At 52.7% G+C, this 19,034-nt stretch overlaps 9 protein-coding genes across 9 annotated transcripts; 4 read left to right on the top strand and 5 right to left on the bottom strand.

Moving 5' to 3' along the window:
- Positions 1–107: 107 nt before the first annotated feature.
- On the bottom strand, positions 108–1,352 carry AYO21_05340 (hypothetical protein; the record flags this gene model as incomplete). The annotated part of the gene is made up of 4 exons (XM_022655310.1): positions 108–466; positions 526–996; positions 1,046–1,154; positions 1,209–1,352. 4 exons carry the CDS (start codon positions 1,350–1,352, stop codon positions 108–110), a joined length of 1,083 nt encoding a protein of 360 aa, XP_022512392.1.
- A 623-nt stretch (positions 1,353–1,975) lies between these two features.
- Positions 1,976–3,030, top strand: AYO21_05339 (hypothetical protein; the record flags this gene model as incomplete). The annotated part of the gene is made up of 2 exons (XM_022655309.1): positions 1,976–2,316; positions 2,382–3,030. 2 exons carry the CDS (start codon positions 1,976–1,978, stop codon positions 3,028–3,030), a joined length of 990 nt encoding a protein of 329 aa, XP_022512391.1.
- A 762-nt stretch (positions 3,031–3,792) lies between these two features.
- Positions 3,793–4,419, top strand: AYO21_05338 (hypothetical protein; the record flags this gene model as incomplete). The annotated part of the gene is made up of 1 exon (XM_022655308.1): positions 3,793–4,419. The coding sequence occupies one exon, from the start codon at positions 3,793–3,795 to the stop codon at positions 4,417–4,419; it is 627 nt and encodes a 208-aa protein (XP_022512390.1).
- Positions 4,420–5,847: 1,428 nt separating this feature from the next.
- On the top strand, positions 5,848–6,888 carry AYO21_05337 (hypothetical protein; the record flags this gene model as incomplete). Its single annotated transcript, XM_022655307.1, has 2 exons — positions 5,848–6,102; positions 6,208–6,888. The coding sequence occupies 2 exons, from the start codon at positions 5,848–5,850 to the stop codon at positions 6,886–6,888; spliced, it is 936 nt and encodes a 311-aa protein (XP_022512389.1).
- A 655-nt stretch (positions 6,889–7,543) lies between these two features.
- AYO21_05336 (hypothetical protein) lies at positions 7,544–9,741 on the bottom strand (the record flags this gene model as incomplete). Its single annotated transcript, XM_022655306.1, has 3 exons — positions 7,544–8,415; positions 8,473–8,756; positions 8,819–9,741. 3 exons carry the CDS (start codon positions 9,739–9,741, stop codon positions 7,544–7,546), a joined length of 2,079 nt encoding a protein of 692 aa, XP_022512388.1.
- Positions 9,742–10,109: 368 nt separating this feature from the next.
- On the bottom strand, positions 10,110–11,267 carry AYO21_05335 (hypothetical protein; the record flags this gene model as incomplete). Its single annotated transcript, XM_022655305.1, has 1 exon — positions 10,110–11,267. One exon carries the CDS (start codon positions 11,265–11,267, stop codon positions 10,110–10,112), a length of 1,158 nt encoding a protein of 385 aa, XP_022512387.1.
- A 2,688-nt stretch (positions 11,268–13,955) lies between these two features.
- On the bottom strand, positions 13,956–14,604 carry AYO21_05334 (hypothetical protein; the record flags this gene model as incomplete). The annotated part of the gene is made up of 2 exons (XM_022655304.1): positions 13,956–14,496; positions 14,567–14,604. The coding sequence occupies 2 exons, from the start codon at positions 14,602–14,604 to the stop codon at positions 13,956–13,958; spliced, it is 579 nt and encodes a 192-aa protein (XP_022512386.1).
- A 1,225-nt stretch (positions 14,605–15,829) lies between these two features.
- On the bottom strand, positions 15,830–16,594 carry AYO21_05333 (hypothetical protein; the record flags this gene model as incomplete). Its single annotated transcript, XM_022655303.1, has 3 exons — positions 15,830–15,895; positions 15,960–16,304; positions 16,364–16,594. 3 exons carry the CDS (start codon positions 16,592–16,594, stop codon positions 15,830–15,832), a joined length of 642 nt encoding a protein of 213 aa, XP_022512385.1.
- Positions 16,595–17,093: 499 nt separating this feature from the next.
- AYO21_05332 (hypothetical protein) lies at positions 17,094–18,504 on the top strand (the record flags this gene model as incomplete). Its single annotated transcript, XM_022655302.1, has 2 exons — positions 17,094–17,917; positions 17,967–18,504. The coding sequence occupies 2 exons, from the start codon at positions 17,094–17,096 to the stop codon at positions 18,502–18,504; spliced, it is 1,362 nt and encodes a 453-aa protein (XP_022512384.1).
- Positions 18,505–19,034: the final 530 nt, after the last annotated feature.

Below are 19,034 nucleotides of genomic sequence, written 5' to 3'. Positions count from 1 at the left end.
CCGGGAACAACGCGGCGGAAGACTTTTTATCCGCCATGAGGGTCATCTAGCGGAACTGCCATATTTACACGTACAGTATATGGTACATCGAGTCCGATGCCTCCGAACTAGTCGTACCAGATGGCATTCATGCCGAAACCGGGTTCCTTGATGTCCAGATGAGCCACTCGCGAGAGATACTCGTCGTGCCACCGGTATATTTCCACCCATCCATCTTGATCATCTGTCAAAGCCAACCACTCGTCCGTCCAGGGACAAGGACTCACTGCATTGGAGTGGCCGCCGCTGTTTGGCGTTGGACTGATGCATAGCTGTTTCTGGATCTGGCCTTGTGGTCCAAGCTTGAAGGCACTGATGTACCCAGTCACGCTGAATGAGTTCGAGCGGGCAGTTGCAAAGAGATAGTTGCCACTTTGCGAACAGAATACCACATCCGACCTGTACATCTTCTTGAGATCTCGCACACCTGCTTCTCGTTAGTTCTCGCGGGAGTTTGCCATACAAGTCACAGCATCAAACACATACCTGGCGGAACCAGCGGATAAAGGTCTTGGGTGAAGACGGGGAGATGGGTCGTCTCATCAATCACATACACCCCCAGCCTATTCCCTGCCTCCATCAACACGTAGAGGTAGTGTCCACTAGGGTGAATCTCTACCCATCGAGGATGATCACCAGCCGAGGGTGCATCAACACTGCCGACCAGGGTGAGAGTGCCATCGCTCGCTTTCTTGTGCGTCCAGATCTTGTCGGCCCACATGTCGGCTGAGTAGAGATAGGTTTCTGTCGGGTCAAAGACCATGCCATGGATGGCCGATTTCTCGCTGTATTCGTAGTTTTGGATATTCGTATCGAGTTTGCCCGTGTCATCGACGGAAAAGACGTTACCATAGCCCGCATGCTCGTAGAACGGATTGCCATAGACGCAGTAGGGCGGCTTTTTGGCGGCCAGGACAAAGATGGCTCTCGTCCTGGTATCGGCACTCTGAGCCCGAGCTGTCGTGTTGTCAGCCTGATATCAACTTCAACCAGGTACCAAACTTACGGTCGTGGTTCATGGGATGTGACACTTCATGCGAGATGTTGTCGGGTGCTTTGACGGCATGGCTGGACCATTTCTTCATGGAGGCTCCGTAGATGTTTCGCCGTGCATGCTGATGAGGGATATGATCAGTTGATCATGTCACTATGTCTGGTGCAAGACTCACATCGAATGTCATCCACGAGATGGGTTCATCCGCAGGAATGGGTGTTTTCTTCACCAACCGCAACGTCCATGCTTCGTCGTCAAATTCAACCGTGAAGATGGCCCCAGGCGGCGTCCATGTGCCTATCATGAGATGGTGTTTCATGTTTGTTGGGTGTAGGAGACATATCCGACCATGTCATTCACTTCACTGTGCAATGTGCGCTGTGCGTATGTATTGGAATTGTATGCGTCTGACTCGGTGCCAATCCAGCCCCGGAAAAAGCCCCGCATGACGCCGTCTGACCAAAAAGTCAAACGCAGATGGCGAGATGCCGAATTTGCTTGCCGGATCAACCACGATTACGATTCCGTCCACTTCGTTCTCTCAACTACCGATTTTTCGAACTTTTTCACCAAGCGAGAGGCGGCACGAACTTGCCGACACAAGACGAGTTACGAGGCTCATTCCCGTCACTCCCGTCCTTCCCTCCACCTATAATCCCGACCTGCTTAGACTTGACAGGACCCTAATTGGTCGATGAAGAGGTCCTCGTAGCCTCCGTAGGGACAGTGGTTCCCCCTTGATTCCCCAGAATTCGCAAGAATCGCACGTCATGAGCCGAGTGTTTGTGCCGGCTGGCTTGTGAGAAGTGACAAACGTGTGGTGTTGGCTGTATATATACTGCCACCATCTTCTCTCACTTCACTCTTCCACTATTCAACCCTCTCGTCTTTGCCCACAGCGGTCTTTAAATTTCTCAGTCACTAATACACTTTGCTACCAACATGTCGTTCCAGAACGTCGTCGAAAACTCCACCACGGTCAACCTGAAAAATGGCACGACCAACGGCGCCACCAATGGCGCCACTAACGGCCACGCGGCCGAGCACAAATATGACCCCAACTTCACCGACAGCCTCATCAACGCCATGGGTCCCAAGACTCCCGATCGGGCCAGATTCGTGCTGGGGAAGCTGATCCGACATCTCCACGACTTTGTCCGCGAAACCGAGCTGACGCCTGAAGAATGGATGCGAGGCGTGCAATTCATCAACGCGATCGGTCAGATCAGCGACTCCAAGCGCAACGAAGGACAGCGAATCTGTGATGTGCTGGGCATTGAATCGTAAGTGGGAGAATCTCCTAGAGGCGGTATCAAGACCCGAGAGCTAACCACGTCGCACTGTACAGACTGGTCGATGAGGTCGCCAATAAAATCATGCTGGACAGCGACGAGACGCCCACGTCGTCGACGATCCTCGGACCCTTCTGGAGCCCCCACGCGCCATTCCGGGAGCTCGGGGACAGCATCGTCCAAGACCCGTATCCAACCGGGCGCCTCACGCGCATGCACGGCGTGGTCAGCGACTACAAGACGGGCAAGCCGATCCCCAACGCGATCGTGGACATCTGGCAGGCGTCGGCCAACGGCAAGTACGACTTCCAGGACGACGCGCAGTCGGTCAACAACCTGCGAGGCAAGTTCCGCACCAACGACAAGGGCGAGTACTACTACTACTGCTACCACCCGACGGCGTACTCACTGCCGACCGACGGGCCCGCGGGCGTTCTGTTGAAGCTCATGGACCGCCACCCCATGCGGCCCGCGCACATCCACCTCATGATCAGCGCCGACGGCTACAAGTCGCTGACCACACAGCTGTACCCGCGCGACGACCCCTACGTGACCAGCGACTCGGTCTGCGCCGTCAAGGATGACCTGCTGCTCGACTTCAAGCCGTCCGACGACCCCAAGGCCGAGCTGGATCTGGAGTACAACGTTACGCTGGCGCCGTTGAAGCCTGGCCAGAAGGCTGGCTGGGTTCACACTGTGTTTTAAAGCATCGGGCATGTAGGGTATCATTTGAGCGACGATTTTCTGGACGAGGGGGGGTTCTGGCGTTGTTGTTCTTTGTCTCATAAATGCATGATCATGACAGGGATGTGAGCGGGTTTTCTTTTTGAAAAAGGGGCCAAAGTGTTCTCGACGATGCCTTGACTTGGAGTCTCAGTGCTCCATCCACTTACCCACCCTTGTAATGCGGTAGCCGTATTGAATATGGTAAAAAATGCAGTAGTAGTCACACACGAATAACTATCACCATGACTGAACGGGCACTTGTCCAAGGTCATCTTATGGCTCTCCCTCCTTTTCCGTATGCAGGGTATATCTTTTGCTCTTTGACGGGCTGTCCTCTCAATATCTGATGAGCGCGCCGATGCCGGCTTCGGCTTGTGCGGCGCGGGCTGCGGTAGATATAAGAAGCAGGGATGTCATCTCCATGAGATGTCTGTGCTTGAATTCTTCCAACCCCGCAAAAAACCAGAAGGTCCATCAAAAGCCCTTGATTTATCTTAATTCCTACTTCTCTCAAAAGTTTGTCTGTTCAACCAACCATCAAGGCTTTTCGAGTACTCTTCTTCGATCTCTGATCCCACTGTCCCTACTTGGGTTCCTTGTCCAACAGACCATTGTTGCTCTCTACGCATTGACAAAATCCAGTCAGCCCCGCCAGACTAGTCTACCCGTCAATCAATCAATCAACTAATCAAACCCGTTCATCCCCCAGTCTCTGTCCCTGTCAGTCTCTGTGTCTACGCCATGCGCCTCCCCTACGCTCCATCAACCCCGCCACCCGACGCCCCGCCATCCGTGGGCGAGATCTACGCGCGGATCGCGGCGCGCCGGCGCCCTCGGCCCCTGATCCCCCTGGACCTGACGCTGCTGCACTCGCCGCCCGTGGCGGACGGGTACAATGCGTTCGTGGGGGCGCTGCGCACCGCGACGATCGTGCCGCAGAGCCTGCTCGAGCTGGCCGTCTCGCGCGTCGCCATCCTCACCGGCGCCGTGTACGAGTGGAACATCCACGCCGCGCTGGCGCTCAAGGCGGGGTTGTCGGCCGCGGCGTTGGAGGTGGCGTGGGGGACGGGGAAGGGAGAGGTTGGTGGCAATTCCTCATCGTCAGGGTCAGTCTCCCCACTGAGTCTGAGCGACAAAGAAATCGCCGTGCTGCGGTACACGGACGAAGCCACCGTCGACGTCAAGGTCCAGGACGCCACTTTTGACGCCCTCAAGCGCCTCTTCAACGATCGCGAGATCCTCGAGCTCGCCACCGTCGTCGCCGGGTATAACGCCGTCAGTCGGATTCTGGTGCCACTCGACGTGGGCGAGAACAACGACAAGCCGATGAAGACGGTGGCCGAGTTGGTTGCCGCGGCGGGTGTTTGAATTACTTTTGCCTTTAAGGAAGAGGAGTGGTAAGGGGGAGGGTAGGGGGAGGGAGGAGGGGAAGGCAGTCATGTGTATCTATAGAGAAGTCTCTTGTGCAGGATTGAATGACTCCATGATCAAACAATTCAACAATCGTACATGAGCACTTGAGACAAGCAAGAGGAGACCCATGAAAAAGACCAGTTCTAAAAAGGACACAGACTGGTAAAGCTGATAGAAGCAGCTTCGTTGGCCCCCTTTCCAAGTCTCCTGTGTAACCTTCTGCACGGGGGACTTTGTCCACTTTATCGCGTTCAGGTGCCGGTTGTCAATTGTTCAGTGTCAGCGTCGATGTCATGGATTATGCACCGAATGGTATCTAGTGTTGTGCAGTAGCATACCTCCTACCCTGTGCATGCACGGTAATGGTAATCTATATTTCCATATTGTGATGCACCTGCGCCAAAGGCCCTGGAAAGACGCGTACCTACAGTGGCACAGGAATGCAACAAAGCCCCACCTGGGGAATACATACGACGCGAAGCACCGGTACGAAGGACCCGCGAAGGACGTGGGTACATGCATACATGGGTCGTCCGTATCTCGTCAAGCCAGCCCGACTGAATGATTATTCACCCAAAAGCGCCCCGACATCCCTCAGAGGGAGATACAATATGAGGTATATACCTCGCGAGCTTGTATCAAGCAGCGATCGATCGGCGCGAGACAGGTCCGAACTCCCTCCTTTTTCACTCGGTACATTTGTCAGATGAGATCTTCCCCCCTTGTGCCCCTGATGCCCCGGAATCTGGCTTCGGCGGTGCGTGGTTCCGAAAACGCGCAAGAACAAGAGACTTGCGGAGTGTGGAGATGCCGATGCGCCCTAACGCCACACGCCACCCGCCACACCATAGGGTTGGCATGTATCGGACGATATTCGAATACTTAGTTGGTCACACAAGACCTTTCTGGTATCTCCTCAAGCCTACTCTCTAGAACCTCTCGTAAGCTGGCCAGAAACTTGAAAGACTGATGACAGGCAGTCAAGCATCTACGTACAATGACATACTTGGTGCAAATGAAGAGACTCAGGCGGCAGCGAGCGGTACATACGCACCACGCATCTTCGGGTCCAGGTACTTCCGAACACGGTGGACAGAGGCTCGCCAATTACCAATACCTCGTATTAGGTACTTGTCCATACCTGCAGGTGGTCGATAGGTGATGTATGGATAGATCTGTCATCTGTCATCTGCTCTGCTCTGGGCCATTGTCTTTCCTTGTTCGCAGTGTCCTTTATAACAGACCCTTCATCCCGCGGGATGTACACAGAGAACAGCCTCATCCTTCATACTTCACAAAGATCTCAGGTACCCAGAGAGTACAGTACATTCTCAACCACCTCTACCTCACCCACACCTCCAACTCACTCAGAACAATCGCGCCATGTCCAGAGCAGTCCTCATCACCGGCGCCACCGGCAAACAGGGCGGCTCGGTCGTCAACGCCCTGCTGCGCGCCAATGCCGACTTCCAGATCCTCGCCCTGACCCGCGACGCCGCCGGCGCCTCCGCACAGCGACTTCTACAGAAGTCCCCGAAGATCAAGCTGGTCGTCGGCAACATGGACGCCGCCGAAGACATTTTCGCAAAGGCACAGGAGGCGTCGAGTCTGCCAATATGGGGCGTCTTTAGCGTCCAGGTACGTGAACTATTATCTCTTGCCATTTTTCAAGAAATAAACAAGAAAAAAAGTCTTGGAACAACGGAGCTGACTCGTGTGGAATGGTGGTTGTTTTCGTCACAGACCGCGATCGGAAACGGCGCCAGTGCACAGTCTGAAGAGCGCCAGGGCAAGGCGCTCATCGACGCGGCCCTCAAATTCGGCGTCAAGCACTTTGTCTACTCGTCCGTCGACCGCGGCGGGCCTGCTCGATCGGACAAGGATCCCACCACCGTCCCCCACTTCGTGAGCAAGTACAACATCGAAAAACACCTTTTCGACAAGACCAAGAGCAGACAGAACACAGACGCGGCAATGAACTGGACGGTCCTCCGGCCCGTGGCCTTTTTCGAGAACCTCGTGCCGGGCTTTCTCGGCAAAGTCTTCGCGTCGAGCTGGGCCCGCAGCCTGGACAAGGGCCAGAAACTCCAGCTGGTCGCGACCAGCGACATCGGCTTCTTCGCCGCCGAGGCCTTCCTCAAGCCCGAGCGCTACGCGAACGCCAAACTCTCGCTGGCCGGCGACGAGTTGACCTACGACCAGTTCCGCGCCGTCTTTCAGCAGACCCTTGGTTATCCGCTGCCCACCACCTTCTCCTTCGTGGCGGGGCTTGTGAACTGGATGGTCAAGGACCTGGGCCTCATGTTCCGCTGGTTCCACGACGTCGGATACGGCGCCGACATCGCCGCCTTGAAGCAGATCAACCCGGGCTTGAAGGACTTTCGCACTTGGTTGGAAACGGAGAGTCAGTTTAAGAAATCGTGATCGACGCTCTTTCTCTTCCTGTGCTACTCAGAGGGGGAAGTATCGGGTTAGACAGGAATTGGTTGTCCAAGGGGACTCGGTCCAACTGTTCAATCCACCAAGAAAAGAAAAAGGTGTCTTTTTGCGAGTTGTTGGTGTCTTTATGGGGGACCTTTAGCTATTGCGTTGGTTAATCATAGTTCTCGTGTTTCAACAAAAGTCGATTGTGACAGATGTGAATAATATATGTACCTGTAGACTCGACTTGAAGTGTCTCCACTCACCTTATACTGTCCTTCCATACCGTGGGCTTGTACAGATTGGATGCCCCTTTCCACATTTTGGAGATCTCTTCTGGTTCAGCTTCCTAACTCCTTCCTTCGCCTTGAGGCGCACGCGGTTGACATCGCTTGTTCACAGGGCCTACGACAGCGACTCGGACCTGCAGCTGGCTTCCTCCATCCCGTCACCTCGCTTGCCTAACTTATACATCTCTGCTCCGCTCGACTTGGTTCGCGCAGAGCATATCCGGTGAGGAGAAGAGGGGGAAATGGAACGGGGCGTACTTTATAGCTGGCCTGGGTCCGGGCGGCATTGGCTTTCGAAAAGCATTATCAAAGATCTCTCTCTCAGCAGCAGCCTGGGACTGAGTACGGACCAGGTTCATTGGCCTGATTTACATCAAGCTCTTCATCCAGAAATCCGAGTCGTCCATCATGAGAGAATCGAATTCTCGGAGTGAGTCGGCGTCCAAGACCAGATCATCCCAATCGGTCGCCGCGTAGGTGAGAGGGTTGTACGCCGCCTCGACTGGAGCTGTGCCTGTGGCGTCGACGGCGTGCCTCTGCTGTGTGCCAGATGTGGACGACGGCGTGGAGTTGACACCGAATGCACCGATACCGACCACAACAGGTGTGTTCAGAGATTGTCTGGGGTCAGATAACGGCTGAGATACTGGTCTTAAATGGGACGTAACATCGATCTCGGTCGGTGACTGCTCAGACCGGTCGCCAAATGCACTGTAGACAGGCCCGTCGCTGTGGCTGTCACATCGTCCGTGGGCGGTGATGCACACCTGTTTCTTGTGCAGATACCAGAACCGGAGCTTGGCCAGCGCCATACCCCAGGTCTTCGCCTGCGGAAGATATCCGTCTTGGACGATCTCCGAGATCTTGCTCAACATTGCATCGAGACTGGGCAAGGCCGAGGCTTCTTCGGAGTGCATGGTCGTGGTCGCGGTCCCGGCTCTCATTCCCTCCCTAAACGGGGTCAGCTTGATGAGAGCTACCGCGGCAGACAGAGTCCACATCAGGTAGTGATTGGGCAGCGATCGAGCCAGGCGAACGTCGAGAGATATGTATGCGTCGAGTAATGCCTGACTCGAATCCCAGCAGCAGAAAAGTGCTTTGAGGTGCCCGGAGCTCAGCACGTCAACGCTCGCGTGGTAATCTTCGGATCCAGAGCCTGCGAATAGTCTCTGCATGTAGCATTTGAGCGCGATATGGTGGACACAGATATTTGCAAACTCGGCCGAGCATCTTTTCAAACCTAGGGTTGAATTAGTACCGACAGTGACAAACCATATCGAGGCGCTCCAATACTAACGGTCATCAACGAAGCTTGACTCGGAGGCGTTCCAGCTTGCGAGGCGCTCCTGAAACCTTTTCAACTGGTATTGGACGGTCGGACTGTCAAATTCTCCAATCGCCTGCTTGTCCCCTGGGTCGAAGGTGTTTGAGACATTATCCAAAATAAGTTGCAGTCGTGCGAGGCTGCAGAGCAGGGCATCCGACGTCGGCACAGAAGCCGCAGTCGACAAGACGCTGATACAAGCTTCAAGCTTGGACGAAGGAGGCATGAGAGTCTGCTGTCGGAATAATATGGCATTGCTAATGCAGGCGGAGACGCAAATATCAGCCAGAAGACGCCGCAGCTCATGCAGTCAACTTACCTTGATGCGGCATACCAGCACGCTAAATAGGCTCGAGCGGTTTCCTTCGACTCATCTGTACAAGAACCCGGCTTAGGCGCAATGTGTTCCACCATATCAAGATCACACAACATGGTAATGGCGGCAGAGACAAATTGAGTTGGCAAAGCATGGGGTGATTCGGGATCATGGGTGTAGTACTGAGAATACAAGAGGCATGCCTGGATGAGGTCCATACTTCGTCTGCCCTGTTCAAGAATCTGTCTGGCTAATTGACGTTTCAATTCCTTGACGAGCGGTGACTGGAAGGACGGCAAGATTGAGCCGCTCGCGACGCTCAGAATGGCGAGGAACAGCATCGGTTTACCTCTCCTACATTCCCGCAAGTTGTCCTCCGAGAGTAGCACAATAGGCAAAATGGGTCGCATGGAGTCGTTCCAATGGTTGAAAAGGACCTCCGCGGTTGGCATGTCGAGAAGTCCCTGGTCCACAACATCCAGATCGACCTGGGCGGAACTGTGCCTCGACTGCGACTCTGGGAAGATTTGCCACGTTGGACGTACAACGGGGACTGAAGCGTCTCTTGACCTTCCGGATGACACTGACTGTGTCGGTGTAGCCAACAGAGTGGGTTCTCCTGGCTGGTCATGACGCTGTCTGGCCGACAATGCTTGGGAAAGGGACGCAATCTTGCCCTCGAGCTCCCTGATCTTTTGCGACGGATTCGTTCGCGGTTTCGCTGGTCCGGGCCGGACACATGCGCGCGATTTCCTGAGACATGCTTCACAAGAATCCAGGTCACCAATAGAAACACATCTGGTCTTGGTCATTCGGCAAGGGACGCATGCTATCGGGGTCTTGAACCGCCTTCCAGGGCAGCGGACTTCGGATCTGGCATCTGCTGCAGAATTAGGGCCCTCATTGCTTTCAGCCTCAAGGTCCATGTTAGATTTGGGAGTGCATTTTATTTCCAAAAGAATGCATCGATCGGTGGTCGAAAGAGACAAGTCGAATTTGGACAATGAAACAGATTCTGGGATTCGCGGTGTTGCCAAGAACAGCCGTTCAGCCTCGCGCCCTTGATGCATCACGTCGCCAAAGCTACTCGGTACACGACTATGTAACTTCATTGCCATATTCGACAGCGCATTTAAGTTCCTCGACATTGTGTTGATACATGTTTATGCCACACTGACTGTGGACATATTCTCTGGCGTCACCTGCACTAAAGAAATGGAATGCGCTCCCACCGCACCTCACCAGCACTAGCTTCTGCAGACCGCCCACGGATGTGACTATTGCTCCAGGCAGTTCACTCTGTGGCATCTCCTGTCCGGTCCATATCCAACAAGTACTCCTTGATCCTCTTGAGTCCTTCTAGATCCCCTTTCTTGGTCTCCCTGTCTTCCTCGTCGACCCAGCCCTCCGTGTATCCACCCCCAAAATCAATCATGCAGACATTTTCGTTCGCGTCAATGACCATGTTGTTCGGCGAAACATCGCCCCAGACAAAATCTTTTTCGTGCAATAAATGTACCATGTCCTCGATATCACGATACCAGCGTTCACATAGCGCCATGGGGAGAGATAGCCCTTCTGGTCCGTTGACTCGATCTGCTATGGTCCCATTGTTGGGGTAGATGGCGGAGAGAATAAGACCGTTGATAAATCCCCTGTTACCATCCTTGTCATCAAGTACAATAGCTTCTATCTGCGGGCAGCGTAGTCTGTGGCTGAGATTTTCCCGAGAGAGCTTGGAGAGTATATCGATCTCTCGAATATATGGAGGACTATCGACGTAGTCCAAAACAGGCTTAAACCAGCATATGCGGTTGTTGAACATAACGAGGTTGGTATTTGAGGATGTCTGAGAAGTTTGAGCCAAAGTGATGTCTTTTGCTTCGACATGAGGGTATTCGAGCCAATGCTCAGATTTCCAGACAGTAGCCCAGGGTGGATCCGCGGTTTCCAATTTCTCTGGAGACCGGCTGATCGGGACGAGATCTCCTCCAACTACACGTAGGGTAAACGACAGAAGCGGAGGGTGAAGGACGTCTTGTAAGGTATTGAGACAAGGTGTTGATGATTCCGGGGCAAAAGTTTCGAAGGTTCTGTGTGTCAAAAATGGTCCCACAGCAAAGGCTATGACAGGATCCTCTTCGCAACCACATTCGCTCGACATCGGAGAGGCGGCCGTATCGAAACGACCACTGCAATCAGAGAAGTCGGTAGCCGCATCGTCTTCATCGGCTTCAGAAGCTTCCGCAGATTCATCATCACCGAATGAATGTTGAAGCGCATCGAGGTACTGTTGCTCGAAGGGCTGTGAACCGATTGGACTCGCTGGATCGTGGAGGTCATTTGGTCCAAATTCAATGTCGAATACCCTCCCCCGGAAGCGAGATCTGATCAAAATGTTGTCATCGTCAAGCTTGGTCATGCGGTCAATTGTGTAGTCCGGATTCTGCATTTTGTTGGAAGTGACAAATTTGGCTCGCAAAGGATTTTGGTGGGAATGAGCAGAGTATATATGTGTGTTGAAGCCTGATGGATGTGACATTTGCAGAAATGATGGATAGACGAAGAAGAAGGGAGCAACGCAGGCGCTTGTTAGTGATAACAGTATTTTACATTGGACGCGTCTCGGGCAGGCACGCAGGCACGCAGGCACCTGTGGCACCGAAACGAGGGTGTCACGGTCACGTGCACCGTGTGTTACCCAAGTATTGCCCCTGAATGCCTCGAGCTCGCTGACTAGGGATGAGTTAGACTAGCACCAAACATCACCAGCAAAACCATAATTTATCAACATCGCTCCGCTAACTCAGTCACTTATACCACCTTATTCAACCAGGTCTTGATTACCTGCTTACGCCCAGTTGCGAGTTTGACATGAGGCTGACCCATTGGAGAGTTAGACGCTCGAGGCCATATTCTGCCAAAGGTCTGGCATTTTCCAGCGAAGAACTGGGCCTGAAATGACCTGCTGACCCGCCCGTATGGGAAATGAGCTTCTTGTCGTGTAACCTGCGCACGCAAGGTGCTTTGTCTAGTATGAATTGATTGGGAAGCATGAGATCCGACAACGAATCCGACTTCAGAGGCTCCTGTGCCCCTGATCCTGGTGAGGAGAAAGGCACCCAGGCATGCGCTGGTCGCCAGTCAACACCAGATTCGTACTGTCAGGTGCACGGTTGCAGACGCCTGGTTTGGTTGATAAAATGAAGCAGGGCGTAGATGAACCCACAGCCACCATGATGGCCAACTAGCTGTTTCAATAGTGTGCTACTTTGTCTCCTGACAGTCGCCGGCCTGGAGAGTAGCTCTTCCTGCAGATATAGTTCTGACCCTGTTGTAGATAAATTAGTTCCTCTAAGGTTCTATCAAACCTCAAACACAGCATACCTTTTTCTGCACTTTGTGTGCCTCATGTGTAACACGCACGAAACGTTCTTGCCCTTCAACAAACCACTCATCCCATCAGCATGCCGCCGTGCACTTGCAAGCAGTGGAAAGTTCAATATGCCCAATGCGGCCACACAACACAGCATCCGCATCACAAAACGAGATATTGTCAAGCTGCTCGGAGAAGACAGCAAGCAACCGGCGCCCGGAGGCCATCCCTCTGTCCTGGTGGACCGGCAGAGCGCAGCATACGCGCCGAACTTGGTTGGTGCCATGGCAACTTGTGTCGGGAGAGAGCAAGACAGGAAGAATATCGAGCTTTGGTGCGTGCTAGGAACAATTGCTGGGAGTGTTGCAGGTGCAGAGAGAGGGGCGGTCGCAATCTTTTCTGCATGAACTGTCGACACGACATCTGCCGGGACTGCCGGGCGGCAACGCCGACACCTAGTATACCATCCACTCGAGGTTCACGAGCTTCGTAACATCACCCGTTCACGCTCTGGACCAGGACGTTGTACTCCCGGAAGCTACTGTCATCAAATCGAACCCGACACAACGCATGGTTGCTCCCGAATCCGGTCCTGAAGCCCTGCACTTTATAGGCTAGCTTCCATCATTCCTTCTCCTTCCTGTCAAGGGCGTACGCTTTGTTGTGATCCTTCACTAAATCTATGTTGAGAGAGAAGATGTTGCTGCTGATCAAAGAGTTCTGGTTGGACCTGGGCTCGACGAAGGCATCGTTCAGGGCCACGTGGTCGTTCAAAAACGACGCTCGAAAGTCGCTGACGCCTATGTGGGAGCCGGTGCTTGAGGATATCGAACTGTTTGGCCAAATGTGAAGAGCTGGGAGTCGAATCTGGCAGGAAAAAGAGGGAAAGATCAGCTTAAGTTGCCATTATCATCAACGTGCAAGGCCATACCGTTGAGAGGTACCATATATTTCTAACCACAATCGTTCACGTAATTAATCAAAATCCTTCCAAAGTCTCCCCGAAGTCTCTCGCCCTCATAATTGTTGATCCCACCCCACATAGCTTCCGCATCGATGTGTGCTTCGTCCGCAAGCTGTGAATGTATACCTGCTCTGCAATACCAAAGCGCGGACTCAACTGGTTTCGGATCAGTGTCGAGTCGAGTTCCTGCACCAGCTGCCTTGGCTTATTCGAGAAATTCGTAGTTTCTCTGAGAACACTGAAATCTAACTTGGGACATTCCAGCACCACTATTGGATTCAAATGGCTCATCCTGTAGTCTCTCACTTCATGGAAAGTTGGTTGAATAAGGCATATAGGGTCCAGACGGGGTCCCGCCAGGGGCAGTACCCGCACACAATAGAGTCCGAGGGCCATGGCCATCAAGAACAGCCGTGGCCTCTTTGAAAAGGCAGGGCTTTTGAAGTACTCTTTGCAGGGTTCGAAGCAGTCATCTTCTGGCAAGATGGAACACATCCCATCTGAAACCGACTCGATGATTTGTTCTGATGTCTCAAGGTGCACCTTTCACCAGCATTTGCCTGCGTCTTCATGACCTCGGCAATGAAACTGACCACTTCGAAATGCAGGAGCACCGACGTTGTTTAAAAATGACCAAGTTGTGCAGTTGTTGAGGTGGGTCAAGGTCAGCCTTAGTACTGCCTTATACAATGCTCGACATATTGAGCAATCCAGGTGAACTTATCCTTCGCAGCAACTCCAATGCCAGAAGGGTATGAAGGTGGGCGCTAGCGCTTTCGCAAGATGCACGTCGTCTATATTCACTCATTGTCGACGAATGAGTTGGCTAGCCTGCCAAAATAAGGTACTTCGAAATGGTCCAGTGTCTCGACATCTCGGTAAGCATGGAGCGAGAGAAAGCCGATCAAAATCAGGTCGATTGCGAACAGCATCCAGGAGAGCACCTTTGACCAGGACAAGATCAAGTGAAGGAAGAATATAGCTGAGAAGAGCATGCTAGATTGCCACGCATGAAACCGGACATAGTCGCTCTTGTGCTCGAACAGGAGAAGAAAAACACCCCCGGCCGGTGGAAGGACCAGGTATGCCAACATTGCTTCATAATCCACTCTTAAAGGCAGGCTTGTCTCGAAAGCTTCTAAGCTCTGGTCCCTATGTTCCCCGGTAAACGACGGCCTAGGCGGGAGATCATTCGCGAATGCACTGGGAGGAAGCAATGGTGGCAGTGATTGCGTACCAGCGCTGGCACGGGTGATGGGCTGGATGGGTCTGTTCGGGGGAGGCGACCGAACGCGAGGCGAATCGATCGAAGTGCGAGGGGGAGGTGATAGAGCACGTTCTCTATATACTTTTGATTAACAACTTTGTCCGCCCATCTTGATCTCCAATTCATGTCGTGGCAGCAACTCACATTTCTGGCGAAGCATCCTGGTACGGTGCGAAATTCATTGTTTACTTTCTCCGCAGTTGGTCGTGTCTCCAGACGCGGACTGGACTGTGAGAAGGACGAGTGACAAGTTGTCTTGTGCTTGTTGTAAAACGAAGTGGTTCCGTAGAAGATCTTCCTCTAAACGGTATGGAGAACTAGAATTGGCCCAACAATGAACCTTGTCTGTTGCGCAGACCAGGTTGCTTCATTCACATCTCAAACCATAATAAATTGGGAGAATCAAGCTGATGCTTCTTTCGGCGACCGCCTTGGGGGTCTTGTGCTCTCGTCCCCTTGCTGCTTTTAGACCGCTCTACAACGACGACCTCCCCTTCACATTTCGTGCTTTGTCTCCGGTTACTCACCGCTCGCCTGGTAAAATTATGACTTGAGATGATGATACCTAGCTAGGTATTTGCCTGCCCATGCTTGATTGGTACATCTCCTTCCGGCTTGTTGTTGTACATACTTGCAGCACTGCACTTTTGGAGGCAAGGTTTGACTCAGGCTACATACTTGAATACAACACACCAGTGTGGCCAGGAGCACGGATTTGGTCGATAGCTCAGTCTTCGACTTTGGGGTTCCTGAGACTTGCATTCTACATCTGAACTAGCTGCGCAGAGGCTCCTCCTGTCAGGCACTGAAATGTGCCTTTGACTCCAGCAGAAAGAACCCATACCTGACAACTTGGTATCGCCGCGACGAATTTGCTTGCATGCTGTGGTCTCTGCCGCCATCAGCTCCGTAGGTGTGCTTCTTCCCAGGCACATCTGACCTTTCTCCCAGTAATTACGCCCCATCAGTACCACGACCGCCCACAGTATACTGAACAAATATGATCCCTCCCCGACTCGCGGTGTATCTCGGCGAAAGTGGGCAAAACACTGGTCGACGTGACCACCGTTTTCGATCTCGTCAATAGCTGCAAATATGGGAGCCAGACTGCTTTAGCGCACTTCAACTTCGCTCCCCTGGCGGACTCTGAAGGGTGGGACTAGATGAACTCCCACCTACCTCGCGCGCATCGTGGCGGACAGACACCAGAACAATCTATTCTACGGGTGAGCCGTGAGAAATAGTCTCGTATGCTGGGAGGCTCCCGTTACCGAATCCCCAGGGTCTGTCTTTTGATTTCCAGGGGTGCCAAGGGTCCTGACGAGCTTGCGTTCGTCCCTGGCATCTGTTGGGTACAACAAAACCCCGTCGTGAGCCCGAGCGGCAAAGATGAAACAAGGCAATCCATCAACGGAAGCCGCAGATTTCAGCCACGGCCTCTCGAGGCCCTGCCCGTTGTCCCTCTACCAATTCCTGAGCTGGCTCTTCTAGCGGAGGCTGTGCCTCGCCTTATACCGCTGGTATTAGACCCTCCTACCTGTACGTAAGCCGAGGACTGTGCGGTTGCACCACCTCTTCCGGCAGCACCGATCCTGCCCGGACCTCGCGCAGTCCCTCTTGTGGGTTTGGTGGCTGTCTCAACTTTATGTCGCTCTTCCTCTTGAGCCTTTTTGGCTTCTGCCTTCTTTCTCTCCTCCTCAGCTTCTCGTCGATCAGCAGCGCGCTGTTTCTCCAGGGCTTCCTCTTCAATATCCGCGATATCTTGACTGGCGCCTTGCCATGAAGGGTCAAGAATCAGGCGTTGGTTATGCTCTGTTTGGGATAGAATTTTGGTCCATGTATTCAAGAGACTTGAGGCAGCTGAGACGGTGTTGTTCACCGTCTAGTACTCGAGTTAGTGAAGACCATCAAATATGGAGGAACCACAGGTTGAATCCTTACTCTCATATTGCTTTTGGCCTTGTGGAGGCTCTGAATAACACCTTCAATAGCCTCATTAACCTGTCTCACGCTCTGTAGTTCTTGACGTAGGTTTTCCTCATATTGTTGTTGTCCTTGGTATGTGTGCTTCGCTCTATGGGCTTGTTTGCCCGCTGTTTCTTGTTCTGCAGGGGCATGCCAGAGACTGTCTGCAGAGTCATCGTCCGTGAGGACTGAAGATTTGTGATCCATGATGCAGAAGAGCAGCGTCTGAGTCTGGAACAAAGAGGACGCCGTTTGTATGCATGGTATGATGACGACTAGAAGTGCGCCCACAATGACAAGATACACATAAAGCCGCTTTACGCGTAGTTTTGAGACGAGGCGCGTCTCGCCCGGGACGAGAAACCCGAACCCTGAATGCCCAGACCTGCAAGCCACGACTGCGCTTGCGCCGGGGAATGTGCTGTTCCCAGCCACTCACCCCAGCAGTCACTTCACCAGACGGAAGCCCAACCTCCAACAAACTCCTCGACCTCCATCTAGCACCGTCCTTTGCGATGCAGTCACCTTATTGTTGTTGTAACTTGTTCTTGCTTACTGCTTTTGACTGAGCTGCATTGCATCTGGAGAGCACACCCTTGCGCTGAATTTTGGAGTTGGTTTTGCAACTCTTCACTCTGAACCTTGGGTCTGGCAGAGACATTGATCAATTGCCGGTGAATTCACTGCTGCATGTGCGCCTCACAAAATGACTTCAACACCGCCTCTTCAAATCGCATCGACTCCTCAGACTCCCCAAACTCCTTTACATGGCGCCGCTTACGATCGTTCTCATACCCATCCTGATCGAAGGGCTACAAGAACAAGCTCTCGAATTGCGTCCGCCAATCTTCACACCACTCCCGACAGGCGCGACAACATACCTGAAATTGAAGCCCCAGTGACCACTCCGCGATCGTCAAGGAAGTCAAGACCCAGAGTCGCACCTGGAATTCAATCGCCAGAAGCGACACCAAAGCACAAGGCACCTCGTCGCGTCCAAGTCATCTCACCTCCATCCTCCGACATCCTTCCTTCGACCATCGACAAACTACCTCATTCCAAGTCGCATCTTCAACCACTTGCATCTTCCTCCACTACGATCTCCGACGGCATGCTTCCCACTCCCGTCAAAACTCCGAGGAAGAAAATGGTTCCTCAAACAAGTAACCCTGCTCGTGCACTTTTCCAAGACAATACCCTAAACGTGAACGACTTGGTGGACTTTGAACCAAGCCCAAAAAGGAATCGAAAGACTAAACGCTACAATGGCTTCTCACTTGAAAGCTTCTCTGTCGAGAACGATGACAGCCGCGGGCAAGTTCAGATTTACACCGATTCTCGTGATAGAATTCCTCATGTCGACAACAGCGAGTCAAACCCTTTCACTGAGCAAAATATGAACGGAGAAACTTCGTCCACCCGCAAAATCGCTGGAACATCTAAACGTCGCAAGGTTAGTGGGGAGCGAAAGAAGCTTGATCCCCAAGTCGAAGAGGCTATTGAGAAGGACGATGGCATGGTTTATGTATTGTAAGTCGCTTACTCTCCCGTCCCAAGTTTCAATGCTGACTACTTCAAGCCGCGGCAAGAAAGTCTACCGACGATTTGATGATGAGGAGGATGAAGAAGAAGACATTGATACTGGTGACCTCGGTCTCTTGGAACACACGCCCAAAGGCTCCGATGTCAAGCGGCTTCGAACACTTACCCGTCGGTCAATCAAGCCCAAACGTCTTTTCCAGACTGAAGCGCAGCAAAAAGCACGGGAAGCAGAACGCGAGGAGGAAGCTCTGACTGACATTGAGGAACCGACTGATCAGAAGGAAGATGCATCGGCGGCAATCGGCAACAGTACCTCAAGCGACATTTCCCCAATGTCAAAGACGAAGAGATCTCTTCGCTCAAGTGGACCAGCCCCTTTGATTTCCGAAGAAGTCAAGTCACTAGATACCGGCCGTCGTTCACAAAAAGCCAGTCCTTTCGATTCCTGGCCCAGGCTCAAAAGCGGTGGGCGCTCGATGGCTGGCACTCCCAAGGGGAAGAAGCGCGGCGCGGCGGATATATTGGAAGACAGCGTTGGGGCCATAGGTGTCGAAACCAAAAAGTCAAGGACCTGAGACGGTGCATGTCAGCATGGAATGGTGTTGCTTTTTGTTGCGTACAGCAAACTCTTCTTGACTGTGGATTACTAGGATTGTATAAGATGTGGTCTTGGACACAATAGTGGCTGCTTTTCAGACGTGGATTCAAGCAAGGTGGTGTTGCTTCTACCAGCATTATTTTGCGTGCAAGGCTTTTGCTATTCTCGGGGGCTTTTCCTCATGACGTGCATGTGGTGGTATTCCTGAATGAAATATCTTTTCTTCAAGTTCGCACCTATATGCTCAAGAGATGTGTCTCAGAGGCTGTCTCTAGTTAACTTTTGGAATAAAACTGCTTGGTTAACATACAGATGCATCGTCGATGCTCAAATCCAGACACGTCAAAGTATCTGGAAGGATGCACGTGTCCTTATTCTCGAGTTTGCGCACGTGATGAAGCATGCCAAGGCTTCATGCCCAAACAGAGTGGTCGCCTGCCAATGACTGGCCGCTGGACTCCAACTCCATGTTCCATGCAAAGAGGCCAACACCAACACCAAACTCAC

The sequence above is a fragment of the Fonsecaea monophora genome (assembly GCF_001642475.1).
Source record: "Fonsecaea monophora strain CBS 269.37 chromosome Unknown Scaff33, whole genome shotgun sequence".
NCBI lineage: Eukaryota > Fungi > Ascomycota > Eurotiomycetes > Chaetothyriales > Herpotrichiellaceae > Fonsecaea > Fonsecaea monophora.
Note: the sequence above shows the minus strand (reverse complement) of the source record. Positions and strands in the feature narration are given on the sequence as shown.